The 22303-nt window shown below is 37.1% G+C and overlaps 1 protein-coding gene across 1 annotated transcript in view; it reads right to left on the reverse strand.

The window, feature by feature from the left end:
* Positions 1 to 22303, reverse strand: part of LOC134802844 (serine/arginine repetitive matrix protein 1) — a 50943-nt gene that overhangs the window by 4001 nt on the left and 24639 nt on the right. Inside the window, 6 exon segments of the mRNA XM_063775583.1 lie at positions 173 to 225; positions 1456 to 1541; positions 2071 to 2153; positions 3349 to 4060; positions 4062 to 4447; positions 5916 to 6099. Of these exon segments, the coding sequence (XP_063631653.1) occupies positions 173 to 225; positions 1456 to 1541; positions 2071 to 2153; positions 3349 to 4060; positions 4062 to 4447; positions 5916 to 6099 (1504 nt within the window).

The raw sequence follows: 22303 nt of genomic DNA on the forward strand, positions 1-22303 counted from the left end.
GTCTCTACTTCAAGTCGCGCAAGATGTATGGAATCGCGCGCCAGAACGCAACTCATGCTAGAAGGTCTGTAAAGACGTGCCTCGCAGGAGGCAAACGCTCGCGTGGCCGCGATGCCTCGAGCGAGACACGTCAAATTTTTTCGTCTAGTATTATAACATGTAATGAACGTACCTGATGCGGCTTGCTGCTACTACTCTGGCTCGTGCTGCTCGAAGACGAGCCTGTTGGGAAACATGATATATTTTAAGTTACATTCCATTTATCATTTAATCATAATCATTTATTTGCACATAAAAAGGGTTTTACATAAATGTGTTACATGTCCAAGCCTTTTTAGCTGTTTTGACAGCATGCAAATGGGTCCTTATAATACATTAAATTTGTACTAAATAAGACTACCTTAAATTAACTTAAATTTTTAATTTATTTTCACAATATTATTAAAAGTGCAACTTGTTGATGTTGGTTTACCTTAAAAATGGCAATGTAGCCGACATTGTTAACTCGGAATAAAATTTATTTTTTTAAACTATTAGTTTTTGTAAACTAGTACTTGACTACTTCTATTAAATTTAAAAAACCGGACAAGTGCGAGTCGGACTCGCCCACCGAGGGCTCCGTACTTTTTAGTATTTGTTGTTATAGCGGCAATAGAAATACATCATCTGTGGTTCGTGAGATACAGCCTGGTGACAGACGGACGGACGGACAGCGGAGTCTTAGTAATAGGGTCCCGTTTTACCCTTTGGGTACGGAATTGTTTAAAATAAATGGATATTAAATAATACTACCTAACATATAGGGTAAATCAAGTATTTCTTGTTATGTCCGTTACAGACAGATGATAATATTAACAGTATACTTTGTAAGAATAATGGTTGTCACTTTTTGTATGTAAGACGTTACAACTGCCATAAAAATACATATTTGATACATTTGATTGCTGTCAAATTAGTGTTTAAAGAGTGACCAGGAGAAAGTAACTATGGTAAGAGGTAAAAAGTTGATAGGCGGTTTACATTCGCGGCTCGTGGCTCGGCTCGCGGCGCGTCTCGTGGCTCGCCTCGAGCGCGTAAGCACGACGAGCTAATGATTACATTCTCGCCTCGTGGCTGGCCTCCTGGCTCGTCTCGTGTCTAGTAAGCTCGTCGAGCTAATCGATTTTAAACACTAACGGCATGGTATACGGTTTGTAATCGAATGACAAACCGAACGCGAGTGTAAACGCAAGCTCGCGTCCCGCGCGAGCTCCTTTGACTCGTGCCCAAAAACCGCTCCTCCACGCGAGCCGAGCCGCGATACGAGCCACAAGCCCCCCGCTTACACTCGCATCTCGTGGCTTGCATGAGAATGTAAGCCGCCTATGAGAATAATAGCATCGTTAGCGATATCGCGCCTGCGAGCTGCAATACAAATAGAAAGAGAATAGAGTAGGTGTGTGTGATACGTCGTACCTTTACCTTTCTTGGCGGGCGCCTCGCCCTCCGCGCGCCGCTCGTGGTGCCTCTCCAGCGAGCTCGTGCCCAGCGACGAGCTGCGACTGTTAATACCAATAATATTATATTGTGTGTATGACTTCAATTTGAGAGATATAATCATAATTTTCATTGGATCAGCGCGTCTGTTAACTTCTATTTGGTTAATGTCGAGCACCGATGTTATTGTTGATATTGTAAATCGAGGAATTGTTGGTACTTTGTACAATAATAGTAGTTTTTGCTTATGTTCCACTGATAAGCGATTTTTGGCAAACTATATCTTGTGTAAACAATGATTTTATCATGTGTAAAGTCTGCAAGTGATGTTACAAATTGTTTTATTAATAATTAAAAATATATTGCCTCCGGTAAAACTCGAAGATCTGACTTTTCGGAACACTACCAAATGTACTACGGAGTTTTACTATAAGCGTGCGAATCTTTTCATTCCGCCGCCTTAGAAAGGCACATGGCAAAAAGCAACAGAATTTTTGGGAAATTTTTCGATTTTTCCTTTAATATAAAATAAAGTTTTTGTCGTGTATTTTTGATGTGTACAGTGTGTTGTGTATGTAGTGCGCATGCGCATACCTGGCGGGCTGCGGGGGGTTGGGCTTGGCGGGCGGCGCGGGCGGCGTGGGCGCGGCGCGCGCGCTGGTGCGCGTCACCGACATCTGCAAGCGCACGACGCTATACTATGCTAACACTACATACAGTTTTAGTACATTGTAGGAGAGGACGGAAAACCGCTAAAAGATGGACGAGCGAGTTTGAGGACCGACACGTTAGCGGATGCCCTCAAATAATACGAGTCCATCTTTAGCGTTTCCGGCCGAGGCATTACATAGTGCTTTTCACGACTACTGCGAGGAAATAAGAAAACATTTGCATAACTATAAGTACTAGCCCGCGATTTCTCAGGTAGTAAATTACTAGCCACTGCCTGTGCTGTCTCTTGAATTTCGGTAGGCGTCAGCGTAAGAATATCATTATCTTCACTAGAAGAACTCATTTTTATAGCGAGCGTAGATACGTGTTTCTTGTATTTTTTAGTCAAACACAATTTACACTATCCAATTCAGTAAGTATTTTCAGATCCCGCCTTTTTTACTATTTCTATCACTTGTAAGAGTTTCTGTTATTTGCTTCAAACCGACTCTAAACTTAGAAGCGCTTTTGCTAAAAAAAAACCACAAACAGCTACAAAAGTAAAAAACGCCTTAAGCGTGAACTGAATGGATAGTTGTTAAAAAAAATTAACTGAATGGTTTTGACATTTCTTTTTTTTTTTACACAAGAAATTGGTCCTATAAATAACCTAATTTATTTTTGAAGGAAAAAGTTGCGCCAAATAAGACCATTTATTGATTTTTATGTTTTAAATGATACTCATTGCTGTAGCGAACCGTCACCACTGACAGATGATAACAATGAAACATTGTAGTAGTGGTGGTTCAGGTGCTACAGCTATTGCCTACTTTCCAGCTTGGTTTTAGACCATCTATTGCCACATTTCCGAACAGTGGCGTAAAATCACATTTAACCCCTCGATTCTTAGTACTTTGATTACAGTTGTTGTTTAACCGCTCGTGCTAATAATGATACCCGAGCAAGCGAAAGATTCCAAGATTGAATCACGAGCGTAGCGAGTAGTTCGAAAAATGGAATCTTGAGCGTTGCGAGGGTTTCAAAGCACGAGGGTTACCGATATCAAAGTGTAACTTTGCTATCCGTTTTTGAAGTGCAAAGTAAGCTTTTCCGAGCTGGTGTGGTGAAAAATATCAAAAACATCTAAATGGGACTTTGACCAGGGGTTTCAAACCGTACTATGGTGATGGGTTTCGGAAGTGGACAACATGGAGTATATACCTGTGGGCGGTGCGCGTGCGCGGGCGGCGGCGCAGGAGTGGCGGGCGCGGGCGGGGAGGCGCAGGCGGCGGACAGGCGGCGCTCGATCTCCTGCTCCTGCTGCAACATGGAGTATATACCTGTGGGCGGTGCGCGTGCGCGGGCGGCGGCGCAGGAGTGGCGGGCGCGGGCGGGGAGGCGCAGGCGGCGGACAGGCGGCGCTCGATCTCCTGCTCCTGCTGCAACATGGAGTATATACCTGTGGGCGGTGCGCGTGCGCGGGCGGCGGCGCAGGAGTGGCGGGCGCGGGCGGGGAGGCGCAGGCGGCGGACAGGCGGCGCTCGATCTCCTGCTCCTGCTGCAACATGGAGTATATACCTGTGGGCGGTGCGCGTGCGCGGGCGGCGGCGCAGGAGTGGCGGGCGCGGGCGGGGAGGCGCAGGCGGCGGACAGGCGGCGCTCGATCTCCTGCTCCTGCTGCAACATGGAGTATATACCTGTGGGCGGTGCGCGTGCGCGGGCGGCGGCGCAGGAGTGGCGGGCGCGGGCGGGGAGGCGCAGGCGGCGGACAGGCGGCGCTCGATCTCCTGCTCCTGCTGCAACATGGAGTATATACCTGTGGGCGGTGCGCGTGCGCGGGCGGCGGCGCAGGAGTGGCGGGCGCGGGCGGGGAGGCGCAGGCGGCGGACAGGCGGCGCTCGATCTCCTGCTCCTGCTGCAACATGGAGTATATACCTGTGGGCGGTGCGCGTGCGCGGGCGGCGGCGCAGGAGTGGCGGGCGCGGGCGGGGAGGCGCAGGCGGCGGACAGGCGGCGCTCGATCTCCTGCTCCTGCTGCAACATGGAGTATATACCTGTGGGCGGTGCGCGTGCGCGGGCGGCGGCGCAGGAGTGGCGGGCGCGGGCGGGGAGGCGCAGGCGGCGGACAGGCGGCGCTCGATCTCCTGCTCCTGCTGCAACATGGAGTATATACCTGTGGGCGGTGCGCGTGCGCGGGCGGCGGCGCAGGAGTGGCGGGCGCGGGCGGGGAGGCGCAGGCGGCGGACAGGCGGCGCTCGATCTCCTGCTCCTGCTGCAGCGCGCGGACGAACGCAGTCTTCAGCCGCGCCGTGTGCTCCGCCTACACACAAACGTACGCTTTTATTTACCTTAAAATTAACTTGAGTGTTTAATAGTACATTATTGTCGAGGCTCGGAAGTAGCTACTTGCAGACTGAGGATTCGTTTTACGATTCGGACGACCTTGGGAGTCCGTTTAATTGAATCCGAAGCCAACAAGTAGCCTTCCAGCCGAGTCATATATAGTGCTTTTCTCAAAAATGGTGCAAGAAATATACATTAATATAATAGAAATATTTTACAAAAGCAACGTTCTTGCGTATACATATTTTCACAGAAAAAAGTAGAAACAATTGAAAAAGTTTGGTATGCCGCCTTTTTATTTTTTAAATTTTAAAATAGAAGTGTATTTTTCTGCCGAAAATACGCCAACCTATTTGAGAGAGCTAAATAGCCGCGATACCAACATTATAATAATAAGTACTTATCATGTTTGGCTGTTTAATGGGCCTGTGCCTTCATTTGATATGGCCATTTAAACTTTTAAAAAGTTTGGAACTCGACAAATAATGGAATTTGTATGCAACATTGCAGTCCCAAAATCGAGACTGCAATGTTTTTAACTTTTTAATTTTTGACTGACCATAAACTTCGTACTTCGCGACCTATTTTTTAAACGGCAAAGTCGACTTTGCCATCCATTTTTGAGAAAAATAGTTTCTATATAAAACTAGTATCAGTATCATAAAAGTAAGCCGCGAATCGTCATTCTATACAAGCGATGTTCGCTTCAAAAGACTATCCGTCAAAATGGCCCCAAAACCAACAGAGTTGAGAGTTAGGTCATTAGATATGTATTACTCTGTACTTCATTTCGTTATATGAGCACCAAACGGAATTCCATTGTAGAACTGAGATATTGGTATTTTAGTCAAAATGTCGTCACCCTTATTACCTAGGCAATAGAGTCCACCGCCGGGCGAGCGCGGCAAATCATTCTGTGTGCTCGCCCGGCGGTGCGCGAACATCTACTCTGCACCAATTAATTTAATTACTTGGACTCTATTACTCAGGTAATAAGGGTGACGACATTTTGACTAAAATACCAATATTTCAGTTCTGTAATGGAATTCCGCTTGGTGCCCATGGAACAAAACGAAGTACAGAGAAATACATATCTAATGACCTAACTCTCAACTCTGTTGGTTTTGAGGCCATTTTGACGCATACTCATTTCTGGTGGCGTCGGGTTCAGGTTCCATACAAAGTTGCCCATGATTCTTTGATCATAAAATAACAATACGCAAGTGCAACGCATCATGTATGAATTACGCTTTCGAGTCGCGCAGGATAAACAATACTATGAGCACGCGCTTGACGTTTCCGGAAACACAGCTTACGCAAACAACGCGCCTGCGTCCAGACGACGCGACGGAGCATACTCCCAACGCCACACGAACGTGAAGTTTCAGTTTTCAATACCATATTCAGCAACATAGTATAAGTTGGTAATCGTTATGTTTAGATACCTTGAGTGCGCGCTTGACGTTGCCGGAGACGCACAGCTCGCACAGGCGGCGGGCTTGAGGAGGCGCGGGCGGCGCGGTGAAGGTGGGGTCGAGGCGGCGGGCGGGCGCGCGCTCCCAGCGCCACACGGGCGTGAAGTCGCAGCCGCACTGCGCGCAGACGGCTGGGACTGTCGAGCGCGGCATGCTGGAGTGCAAACAATCGCATTATGGTCAGAAACCGAAACCTTTACGATGACTTTGCTCTGTCTTACAACAATAAGGTATTATACTGTATTCAAAATAAATTATTTTACACCACGCATGAAATAAAGCACCAAATAACTATTAGAAAAACACAGATATGAGTTATTTTTAAACACAAGTTCTATTTAATAAATCAGATAGAAATATAAAAAGTAGGCGAGTTGACCGTGACGTCACGATGTAATATTTCATATAAATTCCATATTAGCAAGTCGTTTTGACAGTTCTAAAAAGTAACTGATTTGACTAGTACGAAAATACCCTATTAAAGGAGTAACACACACCCTACACCATCTATAGTAATTTAGATTGTATTTTTCTTATTTACTCGTAATGCATGTCAATTATAATGTTATGAAATGATGTGTCCCGCCGAGTTTCTTGCCGGTCCCATATTGGGATACCCTCCTCCAATTGAGGAGGAATTTAAATCTTCTCGAGGCAGAGGTGTAGGGTTGGAGCCGGTGTAGCTTTATTTGACGTTCATAAGCGCATTGTAATATGTCTACTTGAATAAACTATTTCTTATCTTTTATCTTTTCTTTATTCCGACGCAACCCCTTTCTTATTCCGTGTTTTTCATCTCGTCAGTGGTAGCGGTCGCACAAAACACTAAGCATACGATCTCAAAATCTTAAGAAACGTACAATGGGATGGAGCGTACCTACGGCGTTTATTGTAAACCAATAGGAGCGGCCCATTTTTAGGGTTCCGTACCCAAAGGGTAAAACGGGACCCTATTACTAAGACTCCGCTGTCCGTCCGTCCGTCCATCCATCCGTCCGTCCGTCCGTCCGTCCGTCCGTCTGTCACCAGGCTGTATCTCACGAACCATGATAGCTAGACAGTTGAAATTTTCACAGATGATGTATTTCTGTTGCCGCTATAACAACAAATACTAAAAACAGAATAAAATAAAGATTTAAGTGGGGCTCCCATACAATAAACGTGATTTTTGACCGAAGTTAAGCAACGTCGGGCGGGGTCAGTACTTGGATGGGAGACCGTTTTTATAGATAATGGTACGGAACCCTTCGTGTGCGAGTCCGACTCGCACTTGGCCGGTTTTGTTTTTTATCTAGTTTCGCCAAACACTCGTCACTCAAGCCGTAACTAACTATTAAGGGGCTACCCGAGGTTTTCATCGATTTTTTAACCGACTTCAATTTCATAGAAGGAGGAGGTTCTGTATTCGGTTGTGGCTGTTTTTTTTTTATGTATGTTCATCGATTACTCCGAGACCCGTGGGCCGATTTGAGTAATTCTTTTTTTGTTCGAAAGAAGGTACTTCCAAGGTGGTCCCACATTAAGAGCGCTCTTACAAGAAAAGTCGAAATAACGCAAAATTGATGATACTAGTCGACGAAATTCAGGACTTTGTGCTCATTATTAGAAACAATGAGTACTTGTTCCAGTAAAAGCGTCTTCTTATCTTTTTAAATATCGTTGTAAATATTAGAAAAAGGACTTATTAAATTAGTAATGATTTTTTTTCTGATGGTCGTTTCCCAAAAACCCCGTGAAGCACTGAATGGCAAGCTCTTATTTGGAAATGTTGAGAAGTTTACTCTGCTAAACCTGGCTATTTTGTATTACTAATACCCTGTACTTTAGGCATATCAAACGATATTTTTCCTACACACCTTTGAGAAAGAGAAAATCAAAGTAAAACGAACTCAATTTTCTCTCCGAAACAAGTGTCAATTCCTACGAAAATCTACTTAATATCGAAGTAATTTTCATACTCAAGCAATCTGCAACGTTTGCTTATACTGTTGGTATACATTAGTGTTTATGAAATTCTACTATAATTTTTTGGCAATTTTTTGAAAACTACTCTATATTACCGATGACGCGCGCTGCGCCAGCTCAGTGCCGCGGCAGAGCTTGTAGAGGTAGGACGTGTGTCGGTCGGCTCCGCACATTTTCAACGGCGACAACGAGATTTTTTATCATTGTGTGCGGCGGGCGCCGTGTAAAACGCTATACTGTGTGCGTGTAAACCGCAACGAGAGACTTTGATCCTAGCACTGTTATTATAATTTATAATGGTACAGTTTAATAAACTACCGGACAGGATTAAAAATATTTGAAACGACCTGACATTCTATATGTATTAATTTTGACTCAAGATAGTACTCAGGGTCTGAAGATGGAGCCGGAAGGTGGTCACCGGTACCAATCAACCATGCAACTAAACCACTTCGTGTTTAGGCTCGTTTTATTCATCTCAACAAGATCTTTGACACAAGATAGTACTCATGGTCTGATGATGGAGCCGGAAGGTGGTCACCGGTACCAATCAACCATGCAACTAAACCACTTCGTGTTTGGGCTCGTTTGATTCGTCTTAACAAGATCTTTGACACAAGATAGTACTCAGGGTCTGATGATGGAGCCGGAAGGTGGTCACCGGTACCAATCAACCATGCAACTAAACCACTTCGTGTTTAGGCTCGTTTTATTCATCTCAACCAAGGACCGGAAAACCCCTCTTTACGCTTAATCCTATCCATTCGGTAACCCAATCGATTCGGTTATCGTATCATTCGGTAACCCTATCATACTGTTACCTGATTGTAATGGTAAGCTTATTGAAACGGTAACCTTAACCTTTAACCGAGTTAATCACAAAACCCCATTGCGATAGGGTTTTTGTTAGGGGTTTTTAACAGGTTTTTATTCGGTTATGGTAACCTTTATTATCGGTTGCTTATACGTTTGCAACATCCGTATTTAGTGATGTGCCGTCAGTAAAATACTAAAAAAAATAGTTGTTTTATTAATTGTTAACTTTCTTAATTTTGTTTTTTTTACTTTTCTGTTTATTTATTTACTATTATTCATTTATTTCATTAATGTTATTTATTTTATTAATAATATTTATTTTATTCATGTTATTTATTTTATCAATTATATTCATTTTATTAATGTAATTTATTTTATTAATAATATTAATTTTATTAATGTTATTTCTATGATTAATATTATTATTTTTTTTGATTATTTTGTTTATTGTATTTATTGTGTTTATTTCGTTCATTTCGTTCATTTCATTCATTTCATGTATTGTTTAGTATGTGGTTTCAGTGACAGAGTTATTCATACTGCGACCTGCGTCTTTCTGCATTATATTCAATTAGAATGTTATTCTGAATTAAGTTAACTTTTGTAGTACAATGTATATAATTTGTAAAATAAATTTCACTCCTCTTTTCAATGGTCGGATTGATTTGAATTTTTTTTAGCGTAAAAGTTGTGATTGTGATAGATAGGTAGGTACATTTTTTTAGGAGCTTTCGAAATGGTGATGATAATTTGATAATGAAGCTACATAAAAAGTAAACTGCGAAATTATAATTATGATGGTTCAATGTATATTCCTTTGCCAATTAAGTATGTATTTTGTTTATTATTCTTATCAGCCTTGAGGTCTTACGTATGCTATCTCTTTCACACATACGGAAAGTGAATGAGATAGCAAATTACAGCAGGTAAGAAAAGAGTCCTACGCTTATCACTAGATTTGCAGAAAGTCGCAGATCGCAGCATGAATTATTGTATTGTATTATTTGGCGTGTTTCCACTTGAGACCGTCATTTATTACTCATTGGCAATAACAATAAGATTTAGTCGTGGCGTGGTGAATTTTTTGACAGCATTTGTGATTTGAGACACGTGCGGTAGGCGGTGTGTGAAACGATATTAATACCTATTGATTTCCGTCTAATAATGAATGCAAATTTTAAATATCAGCTGAACTTTTAAAAACACAATGAGTCTCGGTAGTAACTCGGACACTGAAACTACATCCTAATGCCTATTCCCATCTGTGCCCGGCGGAGAGAAATAGGAATACACCATATCGAGCAATTCCTTATCATACCTTTAAAAACACCTTTTTTAGGGTTCCGTACCCAAAGGGTAAAAACGGGATCCTATTACTAAGACTCGGCTGTCCGTCTGTCTGTCACTAGGCTGTATCTCATGAACTGAGCAACATGAACATAGCTAGGCAGTTGACATTTTCACAGATTATGTATTGCTGTTGCCGCTATTACAACAAATACTAAAAACAGAATATTATAAATATATAAGTTGGGCTCCAATACAACAAACGTGATTTCTTTGCTGTTTTTTGCGCAATGGTACAGAACCCTTCCTGCGCGAGTCCGACTCGCACTTGGCCGGTATTTTATTTTTTACATTAAATTAGGCACAGTGAGCCATTGAAGTGTTTCGCTATCCACCATCCGGTCAGATCAGCTGAATTGTACCTGATGATTTAGTTATCACATTAAAAGCAATACGGGTATCGACCAATACAAAGACTATGCGGCAGTAAATTAAAGTAATAAAATTAGGTATAAATTAGACAAGAAACTATTATTATTTACTTCTATCTATACGGCCCCCAGACTGCATTTTAATCCAGGAATATTATTACGAATATAAAATCATGATTACATTTACTTGATTAAGAATGAGATTATTCTTATTAAATTTGTTCACATGCGTTTATTATTTCCGATCAAAATTATTGGAATAATTTTGACGGAAATAAAATCAACATGATTTTATTCTTAGGAATTCTTATTCAAATAATGATTATATTCTTGAATGCCCAACATTGCTTACTAAGTATGTATCTATTTAATTTAATCAAAATTATTTCACCTAGGTACCAATGTTACAGATACTCAATAAATATAATGAATTCTGGTATTAATGAAAGATTTGAAGTATTAAAATAAGGTTATCACTGCTATAGATAATATATATATTTTCTGCTCGCTGCGTTAAGCAAAACAAGGTAAATTACGACTTTTAGCTGACACAACTCACCGCATCTGAAAACGTTTAAAAGTAGTTGCTTATTATAAAATAAGCCCATAAATACTACCTATTATGTCATTTGTCAGCAATGGTTAAATATCTACCACACTACCACAATCCGCTAACGCATGTATCTTTATCACAAAGTGATTTTTTTAATCACTCTATCTAAAGATAAACTATACCTACCAGTAAAATTACTAGTTAGGTTAAAATATTTCCTTAAATCAGTCTTTACTCTGTAGGTACATACCAAGTTTGAACCCGAAAATAGAAAAATAATATCTAAGTAGCATTAAAAATATAACTAAATAATAGCAGATATTGCTAGGATAGGATGGTGTTTACTTGCAGCAAGCCCTTTTCTAAAAATTCCACACTAGAATTGCTCCGAAATGAACAAAAACAATAAGAACACACAGGTATAAAGATAAACAAAGGAATGGCCGCGCTGCGGCAGTAGAAACTATTCCCCGATTCTGGCCCCACCTCTCAGTGGTCACCGATCCTGACCCCAGGGCCGATCCACCGCCCCCGCTGAACCTAAAAAAAAAAAAAAAAAAAAAAAAAAAAAAAAAAAAAAAAAAACAAATAGCCCCCCATTTGAATTGATTGCGCTAGGTCTCAGCAGTGCCCGGCGCCTCCTTCAGGTACTTACGAAATACGCTAATTAAACAATACACCTTGCTCACCACGGTAACAATAGGCTTATCGACCCTTTTCTATTGTTCGATCTCGACTCGGGCGCGTTATTGTGTTACCGAGCACACTACCTGGACCCTTCACCCACCGACGTCTTCATTCATGCCTTCTTTATGTGCGTATTATACTGTAGGTGTTTGTGATAGGTATTAGCGATAGGTATTTGCAATAGGTATTAGCGATAGGTATTTGCAATAGGTATTAGCGATAGGTACTTATTTGCGATGCATAGGTACTGGGAGCTATTTCGATTTATAAGGTATACAGTTATAACCTAACCTAACCTAATTAGAATTTACACAAGTAATCCTTCGGTAGCCTAAACTAACCTAAACCTTCTTTTACCAAATCTTACTTATTCTTCGAAAACCAAACCTAAACATAAAGAAAGTAAACTCGTAGTTACTTGTTTCTTTGTATTAATTAAAATAACGAGACGTGTGAGGCATTTCTTGTGCACCTGTATTCATTGTTATAACAGCTTAATTGCTTTATTGATATATGTCTATTATGTTTTATGCTGACAATGGATTTATTGTTTCCTATACCTAATTTTTATAACTTGGGTTTGAGTAAAGAGAGCTCTGTATTAGATGAACTTGTTGAGACATGTTACTTTGTATGATTTTAAAAAATAACGTGACGTGTCAACTGGTTTCAACATGATTTCCTCTAATACGTCGGCATTTTTTGTGCGCTTGTATTCATTGTTAAACAGCTCAATTGCTTTATTGGTAGACATCTATTATATTTTATACTGACAATGGATTTATTGTTTCCTATTATGCTTTTGAATTTGGGTTTTATTAAAGAGAGCGTCTGTATCAGATGAACTTGTTGAGACATGAGTTGAACGGTATCGTATCCTGCTCACTATCACAGTATAAAAGTCGAAGAGAAATGGGTTTGAGTAAGTATTATTGTTGTGACAGTCCTCTGTATCAGAGCTCCTTGTATCTACTGCAGTATATAGAAATATAGTGTTAATTCAACAGTGAGGTGTTTAAGTGTTTATAGAAAGACCCAACAATGGATGTAAGTATGTCTTTTATTACCGTAACTTACTTTGTTTTGTTTTCACTTGTGTTCTTTGTGTTTTAATTATCAAGATTGTAGACAGTGTGTAAATTATTGTTTTATATTGTTTCAGTTCACTGAAAATACTTTCAAGAACTATTACTACCCGGATGATAATAAAGACGAACCAAGCGACGAAGAGGGTACGCTTGGTTTCAAAGTTAAACAAGCCATCGCAAAGAAACGTTCAGGAAACAATATCGATAGCTTCTTTGAACGACCTAAAAAGCAGTCCAAAGTTGTGAAACGGTCTTCGAATGTGAGCAAAAGTTCACCAGACGGTGTTGCAAGCTTATCATCCGGACAAGACGACGGGGCGTATGCATCACATTTGATTAAAATCGAGATATATGATATGCAAAAAATTAAAAACGTCCCACCCATGGAACACTGGAAGCATGCGGACTTCAGATTGAAATATTTTGCGTTGGAAGACGATTTGGAGCTACAAAATACGCGAAATATTATTTATAACATCACGAAGCAATTAGCTAGCAAGGACAGTTGTGTGAAATATTTTATAGATAATAAGAAACAGTAATAGTTATAATTATTAATGATAGTAGTAGCTTAATGATTGTGTTAAGGTATTTCTCATTTTTTTACCTCTCCTTAAGTACATTTTCCCGGTAAGAGATTCTTTTGTATTGTCTCGTATTACAAGAAACAAAACGTGTTAAGAAATATTTTGTAAATAATAAGCTTATTTTATAAATTATTCCAGAAAGTATTTAAAATTGTCCGTAGGTTACAAAAGGTTATTGTATTAAATGAACAAATAAAATTTCAAAACAATTAACTCACTTTAAGATAAGGGGTATTTCTTTTCTTATCTAAACAATAACGTGTTAGTAGAAAAATTAAATAACATTTAAACTTAACTTAAGAATGGCATTGATGTTTTTAATATGAAAGGCAAAAAAGGATGTTATCTTACCTGATAACAAGTTAAGTAAATGTTTTCATTGTAAGAGATTATTTCTATTGTATGGTATTAGTGGTATTACAGCGCGTTTTAATTTAATACTTCTCATTTGTAAAGGTTACAGCCCCCACTTTTAGAACTCTTATACCTGTAGTCAACTATTTAAATGAAAGAAAGCACTGTATGTTACCTCATTTCATAATGGACTCTTTGAGTTGTGATGTCTACGATCCTGAACTCATCAGACTCTGTGAAGAAGTAGAAGAAAATGAAGATCTATGCGAGGCTGCCCGACTTGTGAGCCAACTTCATCGAGAGGCGTAAGTAATATTTTTGTATAAATATTCCTGTTCATACATGTTTATAACACTTGACAGTACCTGTTTAACTAAAGGATGGGTTCTTAACAGGTTATGACTTGAACTTATTGTTAGTATAAACGTTAGGTGGGAGAGGACTACTTATATAAGGGTGGGTATCTCGAGTTGAGATCATTCAGTGGTCTGGTACCGTGCTTGTGCTGTGATATCCTTTTCCATCATGGTGTTTACTTACTATCACATTGGTCTTACTTTACCTCGTGATAAGATTGAGGAATTAAGTAAAGAATTTATTTTAGCATATTTTCATAGAAATATAAGAATGTGGTACATATCAAATAAATTACCTTACACGTTAGTGCAAGATTCTGATATTATACCATACTATACACCATGTGATGGGCATATCAAAAATTCCAAGGGGAATAGTCAGTCATCAGATGTAATTGATGGAGTTTTGATGATGCAGGCCTATTGTCAACAGTGTCGAAAAGACTTAAGTTAGTATATACAACCAACCATTTAAGTAATTACTTTTATTTTATTTGACATTAAGATATTTATGTTTATTTTGTATTGTTTTAGATCTTCTCAAATAGGACGGGGAGTAAAGAGGACAGCTGCAGTTTTGGAGACTGAAGACGTCTTGGTGAAGAAAAACCGCCCAACAGCTGCTGAACCTGTGGCATCAACATCATCCGATCCAGTCCCCGATGTCATTGTGAGTACAAATAATAATCATGAAATTGAATGTTCTGTGTGTAATAAGTTTGTCTCTAAAAGATATTTTAAAAATCATTTAAATAGTAATCTTCATAAAAATAATGTTTTAAGGGCTGACATTGAATGGGTTAACGTCCAGTTAATTGAAAATGCTTTTAAGAATAGGGTGGCCACTTACAGAATACTATTAAATGAAAATGTTCACCAACCATTTACTCCCGAATCAATTTTACAAGGAAATAAAGCTAAAATCTTTGCATTATTAGATCGTTCCCTCTCTGATCATAATGCTTTAAAAGTAAACTTTATTTTAAATGCGGATTTTACTCAAGAGAGCAAACAAGTAAATAATACATTTGATTTCCAATTATGTAACAATGTAGTTGATGCTAGTAGCGACAAAGATGATATTTTCGAGTCAGTAGTTAAAGATATATTAACAAAATTATCTAACTTTGAGAGAAAAGACAGTGGATGGAGTTTAGTAAAATTTAACTATCTAGATGTCAATGTAAATAAATTTAATCCGTTGCGTGGTTCTTCTTATATCGAATTACCGCGTGATATTCAGAACAGAAAAGCAGTCATTAATGTAAAAAATAGTGATCATGAATGTTTTAGGTGGGCTGTATTGTCAGGCTTATATCCACCTACAAGTCATCGTTCAAACACTACAAAATCGTATATAGCGCATAAAAATAAATTAAATTTTAGAAATTTAACTTTCCCACTCAAATTTGGAGATATTCAGAAATTTGAAAAAATGAATGATATAAGTATAAACGTTTTTGGTCTTGAATACAATTCGAAAAGTAAAAAACATGATATAGTAGGTCCATTACACTTAACAAAGTGCAGAAAAGCTACCCACTTAAACTTATTGTACATAACCAAAGACAGTGAGGGGCATTATTGCTATATCAAAAATTTATCTAGGTTAGTATCTAAACAATTATCAAATACACAGCATGCTGCACATATCTGTGATGGTTGTTTGTCGAACTTTACAACTCGCGACAATTTAATTAACCATCAAAGAAACGATTGTTTCCATGTTTGTACAAATTTACCTTCAGAACAGAATAAAAAGAAAAATTGGTTCAATGAAAACGTCTCCTCCAATCAAGTTACCTTTGATAATTATGAACGTAAATTAAGGGTACCTTTTGTTGTTTATGCCGATTTCGAAGCCTTTCTAAACCCGATTCAAACACCTCCGATTGATCCTACTACATCCTCGACAACAAATGTACAAAAACATGAGGTATATAGTTTTGGATACTACATTAAGTGTTCATATAATGATAAATTGTCAGTGTACAGAACATATAAAGGCAAAAATTGCACCCAGGAATTTATGAAGTATATGGAAAAAGACTTAAAAGCCATTTGTAGGAGGAATACTTTTGTAAAAACTCCATTGCCTTTATCTAGTGCAAATAATGTGCACATTGCTCAAAGTAGTATATGTTATATTTGTGATAGAAATTTAAACGAAGATTCCGTCATTTCCTATAATGACCATACCGGACTTTATGAAGGAGTAGCACATAAATTTTGTTCTGAAAAATACAGGGCTCCTAATTTTGTACCTGTATTTTTCCATAATTTGAGCAACTATGATAGTCATTTTATAGTGCATGGGCTTGGTTTGGTGGAAGGCGACATTGAACTGATTCCAGAGAATAAAGAAAAATATATTTCATTTTCAAAGAGCTTGCAAATAAATAATCGCACAATCAAATTGAGATTTCTAGATTCACTTAAATTTATGTCCAGTAGTCTTGAGAAATTGGCAGAAAACTTATTGCCTGAACAATTTCAAGAATTAAAATTAAATTTTCCACGTGAGGAAGATGTTAAACGCTTATTACGAAAGGGTGTCTATCCCTATGAACACATGACATCATACGAATCCTTAAAATTAACAGCTCTTCCCACTAAAGATGAATTCTTTAGTTCTTTGTCTGATAGTCACATCTCAGAAGAGGATTATAATCATGCAAAAGATGTTTGGTCTCATTTTCATTGCAAAAATATGGGGGATTATTCCGATTTATATTTAAAAACTGATGTTCTGTTACTAACTGATATATTTGAAAATTTTAGAAACCTTTGTCTTCAGACGTATGGATTAGACCCCGCTCATTATTATACTGCTCCGGGATTAAGTTGGGATGCAATGTTAAGAACCACAAAAATAAAACTAGAACTCCTAACTGATATTGATAAAATAGCTTTTATAGCTAAAAATATTCGAGGTGGCATATCACAATGCAGTAATAGATACGCGAAGGCTAACAATAATTTTTTGCCGGATTATGATCAAAATATCCCATCGTCATTTCTTATGTACTTTGATGCAAATAACCTTTACGGGTGGGCTATGTCTCAATGTCTTCCTACCGGTAAATTTGAATGGGTAAATACAGACACTGACTTTAATATATCTGATGATGCTGATCATGGTTTCATTTTAGAAGTTGATCTCGAATACCCCAACGAGTTGCATGACTCTCATTCAGATTTGCCATTCTGTCCTGAAAACGTTTGTTTGGGTAATTCCAAAGAAAAAAAATTAATTCCTAATTTAAATAGAAAAACGAATTATGTCATTCATTATAGAAATTTAAAACAGTGTTTGAGGAATGGTTTGAAATTGAGTAAAATCCACCGCATTCTTAAATTTCAGCAGTCTATGTGGTTAAAAAGTTACATAGATTTGAACACCCACATGCGATCGCAGGCATCATCCGATTTTGAAAAAGATTTCTTTAAACTAATGAATAATTCAGTGTTCGGTAAGACCATGGAAAATGTCGCGAAACGCGTAAATGTTAAATTATTAAATAACTGGGAAAATCGAGGAAAATCGCAGGGGGTTCAATCTTTGATAGCGAAACCTGAGTTCCATAGTTTATCCATATTCTCTGAGAATTTAGTAGCAGTACAATTGAATAAAACTAAAATATTTTATAACAAACCGATTTATTTGGGATTTTGCGTATTAGATATATCGAAAACTTTAATGTATGACTTTCACTATAACTACATGAAAACCAAATATCCAGACAATCTTAAGCTTCTTTATACAGATACAGACAGTTTAGTATATCAAATATTCACGGAAAATTATTACGCAGATATAAAATCAGATCTAAATTTATATTTTGATACATCTGGCTATCCTCCTAACAATAAATATGATTTGCCATTGATAAATAAAAAGCGATTAGGATTTTTCAAAGATGAAAATAATGGTAGAATTTTCAAAGAGTTCGTAGGTCTGCGGTCTAAAATGTATGCCTTAGATGTTGAAAAATATGATGAGAATGATAAGGAAACTGAAAAATACGGTGTTTTATCAAAAGCCAAAGGGGTCAATAAAAGTGTTACAAAAAAATTAACTCTTGACAATTACAAAACGTGTTTATTTAAAAAAAATGTGCAACGCGCTCAAATGCTAAGATTTAAATCTATAAAACATATAATATTCACTCAAAAAATAAATAAAATATCATTATCGCATGATGATACAAAACGATACTTATTAGAAAACTCTTCTGATACTCTTGCGTGGGGTCATTATAAAATACAACAATAATTGAAAACTTTCAATATTATCACACAGAACATTCGAATTCTTAATTATTGTTTGTACATTGTATATTTTTATGATATTACTTGTAAACATGTAAAAAAAAACTAATGAATTTTATTTTATTGTATATTTTAAGGTATTTTTGTAAATATGAAAAAAAATAGTGAAATTAATTTTATTTTATTGTATATTTTTAGGTATTTTTGTAAATATGAAATGAAATTATTTTTTTAATTATAATTAGTGTTAGGTATGTAAATATTGTAAAATAAAACGAATAAGTATATTTTTGTGATAAATTTTAACTGGTGGTAAAGTTGATGAGTTTCTTGCGGCGCTTCTTCTCATCAATGAAAATAATTTCCGAAGCGCTAGCAGTGTAAAAAAAGCAATTAAAAAGTATGAACATGAAAATACAATCTCTTTTTTTTTTTAAGTTCCTTTTATCTACTATAAGTATCTCAGTTGTTTAAATAGTAATCATCTTTCTGAATATTACCATTTAAAGTCCATCCGTTAACATATCAACACTCATCCACACACACACACATACACATAGATTACGATATTTAATAATGATTCACTTTTATCATCCTTTCACCACCATTGTCGCAGGTCCTAGTGGGTGTGGTAAAACTCAGTTTGTTACAAACTTTTTGAATAACTCCAAAGAGATATGTAATGTTGAATTTGATGAAATTATTTGGTGTTATGATGAAATGCAACCTCTGTACAATCTGGAAAATGTAAATTATAGTCAAGGAATACCAGATTTTTCCATTTTTGATGGGAAGAAACCTAAACTTCTTATTATAGATGATTTGATGAGAGAATCAGATGGACGAATCGTTGACGTTTTTACGAAAGGTAGTCATCATAGAAACTTAAGTGTTTTTTATATTACACAAAACATATTTCATCAAGGGAGAGGTCAACGTGATATTTCATTGAATACAAGCTACATTGTATTTTTTAAAAATCCCAGGGATAAAACTCAAATACGCTACCTGTCACGACAAGTTTACCCAGAAAACTCAAAGTTTGTGGATGAAGCCTACAAAGATGCTACAAAGAAGGCTCATGGTTACCTCATGATTGACCTGAAACAAAATACAAATGACATATGCCGTTTTAAAACAAAAATATTTCCGTTTGATGGGCATTGCACAGTGTATGTACCTAAAAAGGGGTTTAAATATGATAAAAATCAGCATATTTTAGTCAGTTCTACATGATGCATGCAAGAGTAAACACATATAAACATTTACTTGAAGCATTGCAGTTGCTTAAACCCAAATATCGTACTGCGTTACTTAAATCTTGTGACGATGAAGAGATCAACATTATTTGTGAGTGCATTTATAACGTCCTAAATGGGAAAATTCCATTAGAAAAAAAAGAAAAGACGAAACTAAAAAAATATAAAGATATTTTAAGAAAATTAGTTTCGAAAGGGAAACATAAAATAAGAAAAACTGTTATAGTTCAAAAAGGAGGTGCATTTCTACCTATTATTTTAGGTGCAGTTTTAAGTGCTTTAGTGAACTCTTTATCATAATCAAAATGGAAAACACGAAAAAAATGTTATTAGTTGAATCAGATTTTATTGAAAGACTGAAACGCAATGAGAGTCCACCCGAAAATTCTTCATCTCGGTTAGATGGAGAGATGCAAAAAATCCTTAAAAGTAAAATGAATGATCGCGAAAAGTGGACGTTATATTCTCAAGCATTGCAAAGATTTCTACATTTTATTGAAACAGATCGAAAACCGTTTAGAATACCCATCGTGATGGAGGGGGTAGATCAAGTCATCAACGAAAGTAATGATATTATAAAAACAAAAGTGAACAAAAAGGAGGAGAATGAAAATAATGAGTCAGTTACAGATGATGTAACTGAAGCAGCCACACCGTCATCGTTTAATACACCACCTGGCGAAATAAATCAAGAACTAATACCAATTAGTCCGTCAAAAATTATAAACATATTACCTAAATCTTATGAAAAAAAAGCTCGAACGTTGTTAGATTACATTATTTCAAGTAAACCGAAAATTTGGTGGAAACAGACTGGTGAAGTTGTTATAAACAACCAAACCATTCAAAATAGTAATATTACTGATTTGGTAAGCGACACGGTTAGATGTCTTAAACGCCCTAAGCCAATTGGATGGGAAGTGTTTGCTTTACTTTTAAAAGATATCGAAGTTCCTAGGTCATGCATAGGTAATCCTACAAATTTGGCATTTATTAATGGTACTCCTTTGATTGAACCCTTTACCCCCTCCACATCTGTGAAAACAAGAGCCTCCTCAGATAAAGATAATAACACTTCTACACCTCTTGCTACACGGGTGCAAAAGCGATCCGGAAAGAAAATAGAGTGGGAAAGATGGACTCCTTATTAGATATTAACAGAATCTATTATGATGTTTCTAATCCAGCTGGCTATAGCAGTTTAAATAATTTATCAAAAGAAATGAAAGGTCAAATGAACAAAGAGGAAGTGAAAAAATGGTTACAATCTCAAGACACGTACACGCTGCATAAACCTATTCATAGACGATTTACTAGAAATAGATACATTCTCTCGAACTTTAATGAACTTTGGCAAGCTGATTTAAGTGATATGAGTACTTATAGTCAATATAATGATGGGTACAAATATATTCTTTGTGTTATTGATGTGTTCAGTAAATATGCTTTTGCAAGAGCCATGAAGAAGAAGGATTCAGCAACTGTTAAACAATGTTTTGAAAGCATATTTACTGAAGCCAACTCTGTTCCCCGTCACATCCAATCTGATAAAGGTACAGAATTTGTTTCAAAGGCGGTTAGAGATTACTTTAAGAGCAAAAATATTAATTATTATACCACTAATAACCCCGACATTAAAGCAAGTATAGTAGAAAGGTTTCAAAGAACACTTAAAATGAAAATGTGGCGTTACTTCACTCATAAGAATACATATAACTACACAAATATATTACAAGATCTTCTACATTCTTACAACCATAGCTATCATTCTAGCATTAAAATGCGCCCAGTTGATGTTAGCTCTAATAATATTATGACTGTTTGGTGTAATTTATATGATCGCAAAAAAGATAGGCAAATTTCATTAGAAACTAAAAAACTAAATGTAGGTGATCATGTTAGAATCACTAAATATAAGCATGTGTTTCAAAAAGGTTATGAAAGTAATTGGAGTGATGAAATATTTATTATTGATTCGATCATTAACAGATCGCCACGAGTTGTTTATACAATAAAGGATTTAGAAGGTGAACCCATCATTGGTACATTTTATTCTAAAGAATTACAAAAGGTAACTTACCTCCCCTCCAACGAGTATAAAATTGATAAAATAATACGCTCGCGTCGAGTTGCTGGCAGAAAGGAAATACTAGTTAAGTGGCAAGGTTATCCTAATAAATTTAATTCTTGGATACCTGAATCAAACTTAAAGAAAATATGAGTGAAAATAGTTTTTATCTAACTTTGTTAAGTAATAGTTCATCAGATTACTACACGGATAACACGACTGCACATTTCTTAACTAAATTACCAAAGACCATTAAATTGGATGGAGAATGGGTTGTTGGGTTGGTGGAATTTCAATATCCTTGTTCCATGTATAATGTTCAAGAGCACGAAAACATAATTTATTTAAAGAAAAAGGTGTTATCACCCACCGATAAAACTACAAAAATAGTGGATATAAAAACTCATATACCAGCCACTACATATGATAATATAGATCATTTTCTTCAAGCGTTTAATGAAAACCCACAGTTAAAAAATAACGTAAAATTTCGATATGATGGATTAACAAAACTGGTTGGAATAGCAACAACAAATAAAGAAATAACATCTATCATTACAACTCCGATACTAAGTCTGCAATTGGGTTTTAAACCGAAAACAAATTTAAAACAAAATACATTAGGAAAAAGCCCT

Source organism: Cydia splendana, chromosome 2, assembly GCF_910591565.1.
Source record: "Cydia splendana chromosome 2, ilCydSple1.2, whole genome shotgun sequence".
NCBI lineage: Eukaryota > Metazoa > Arthropoda > Insecta > Lepidoptera > Tortricidae > Cydia > Cydia splendana.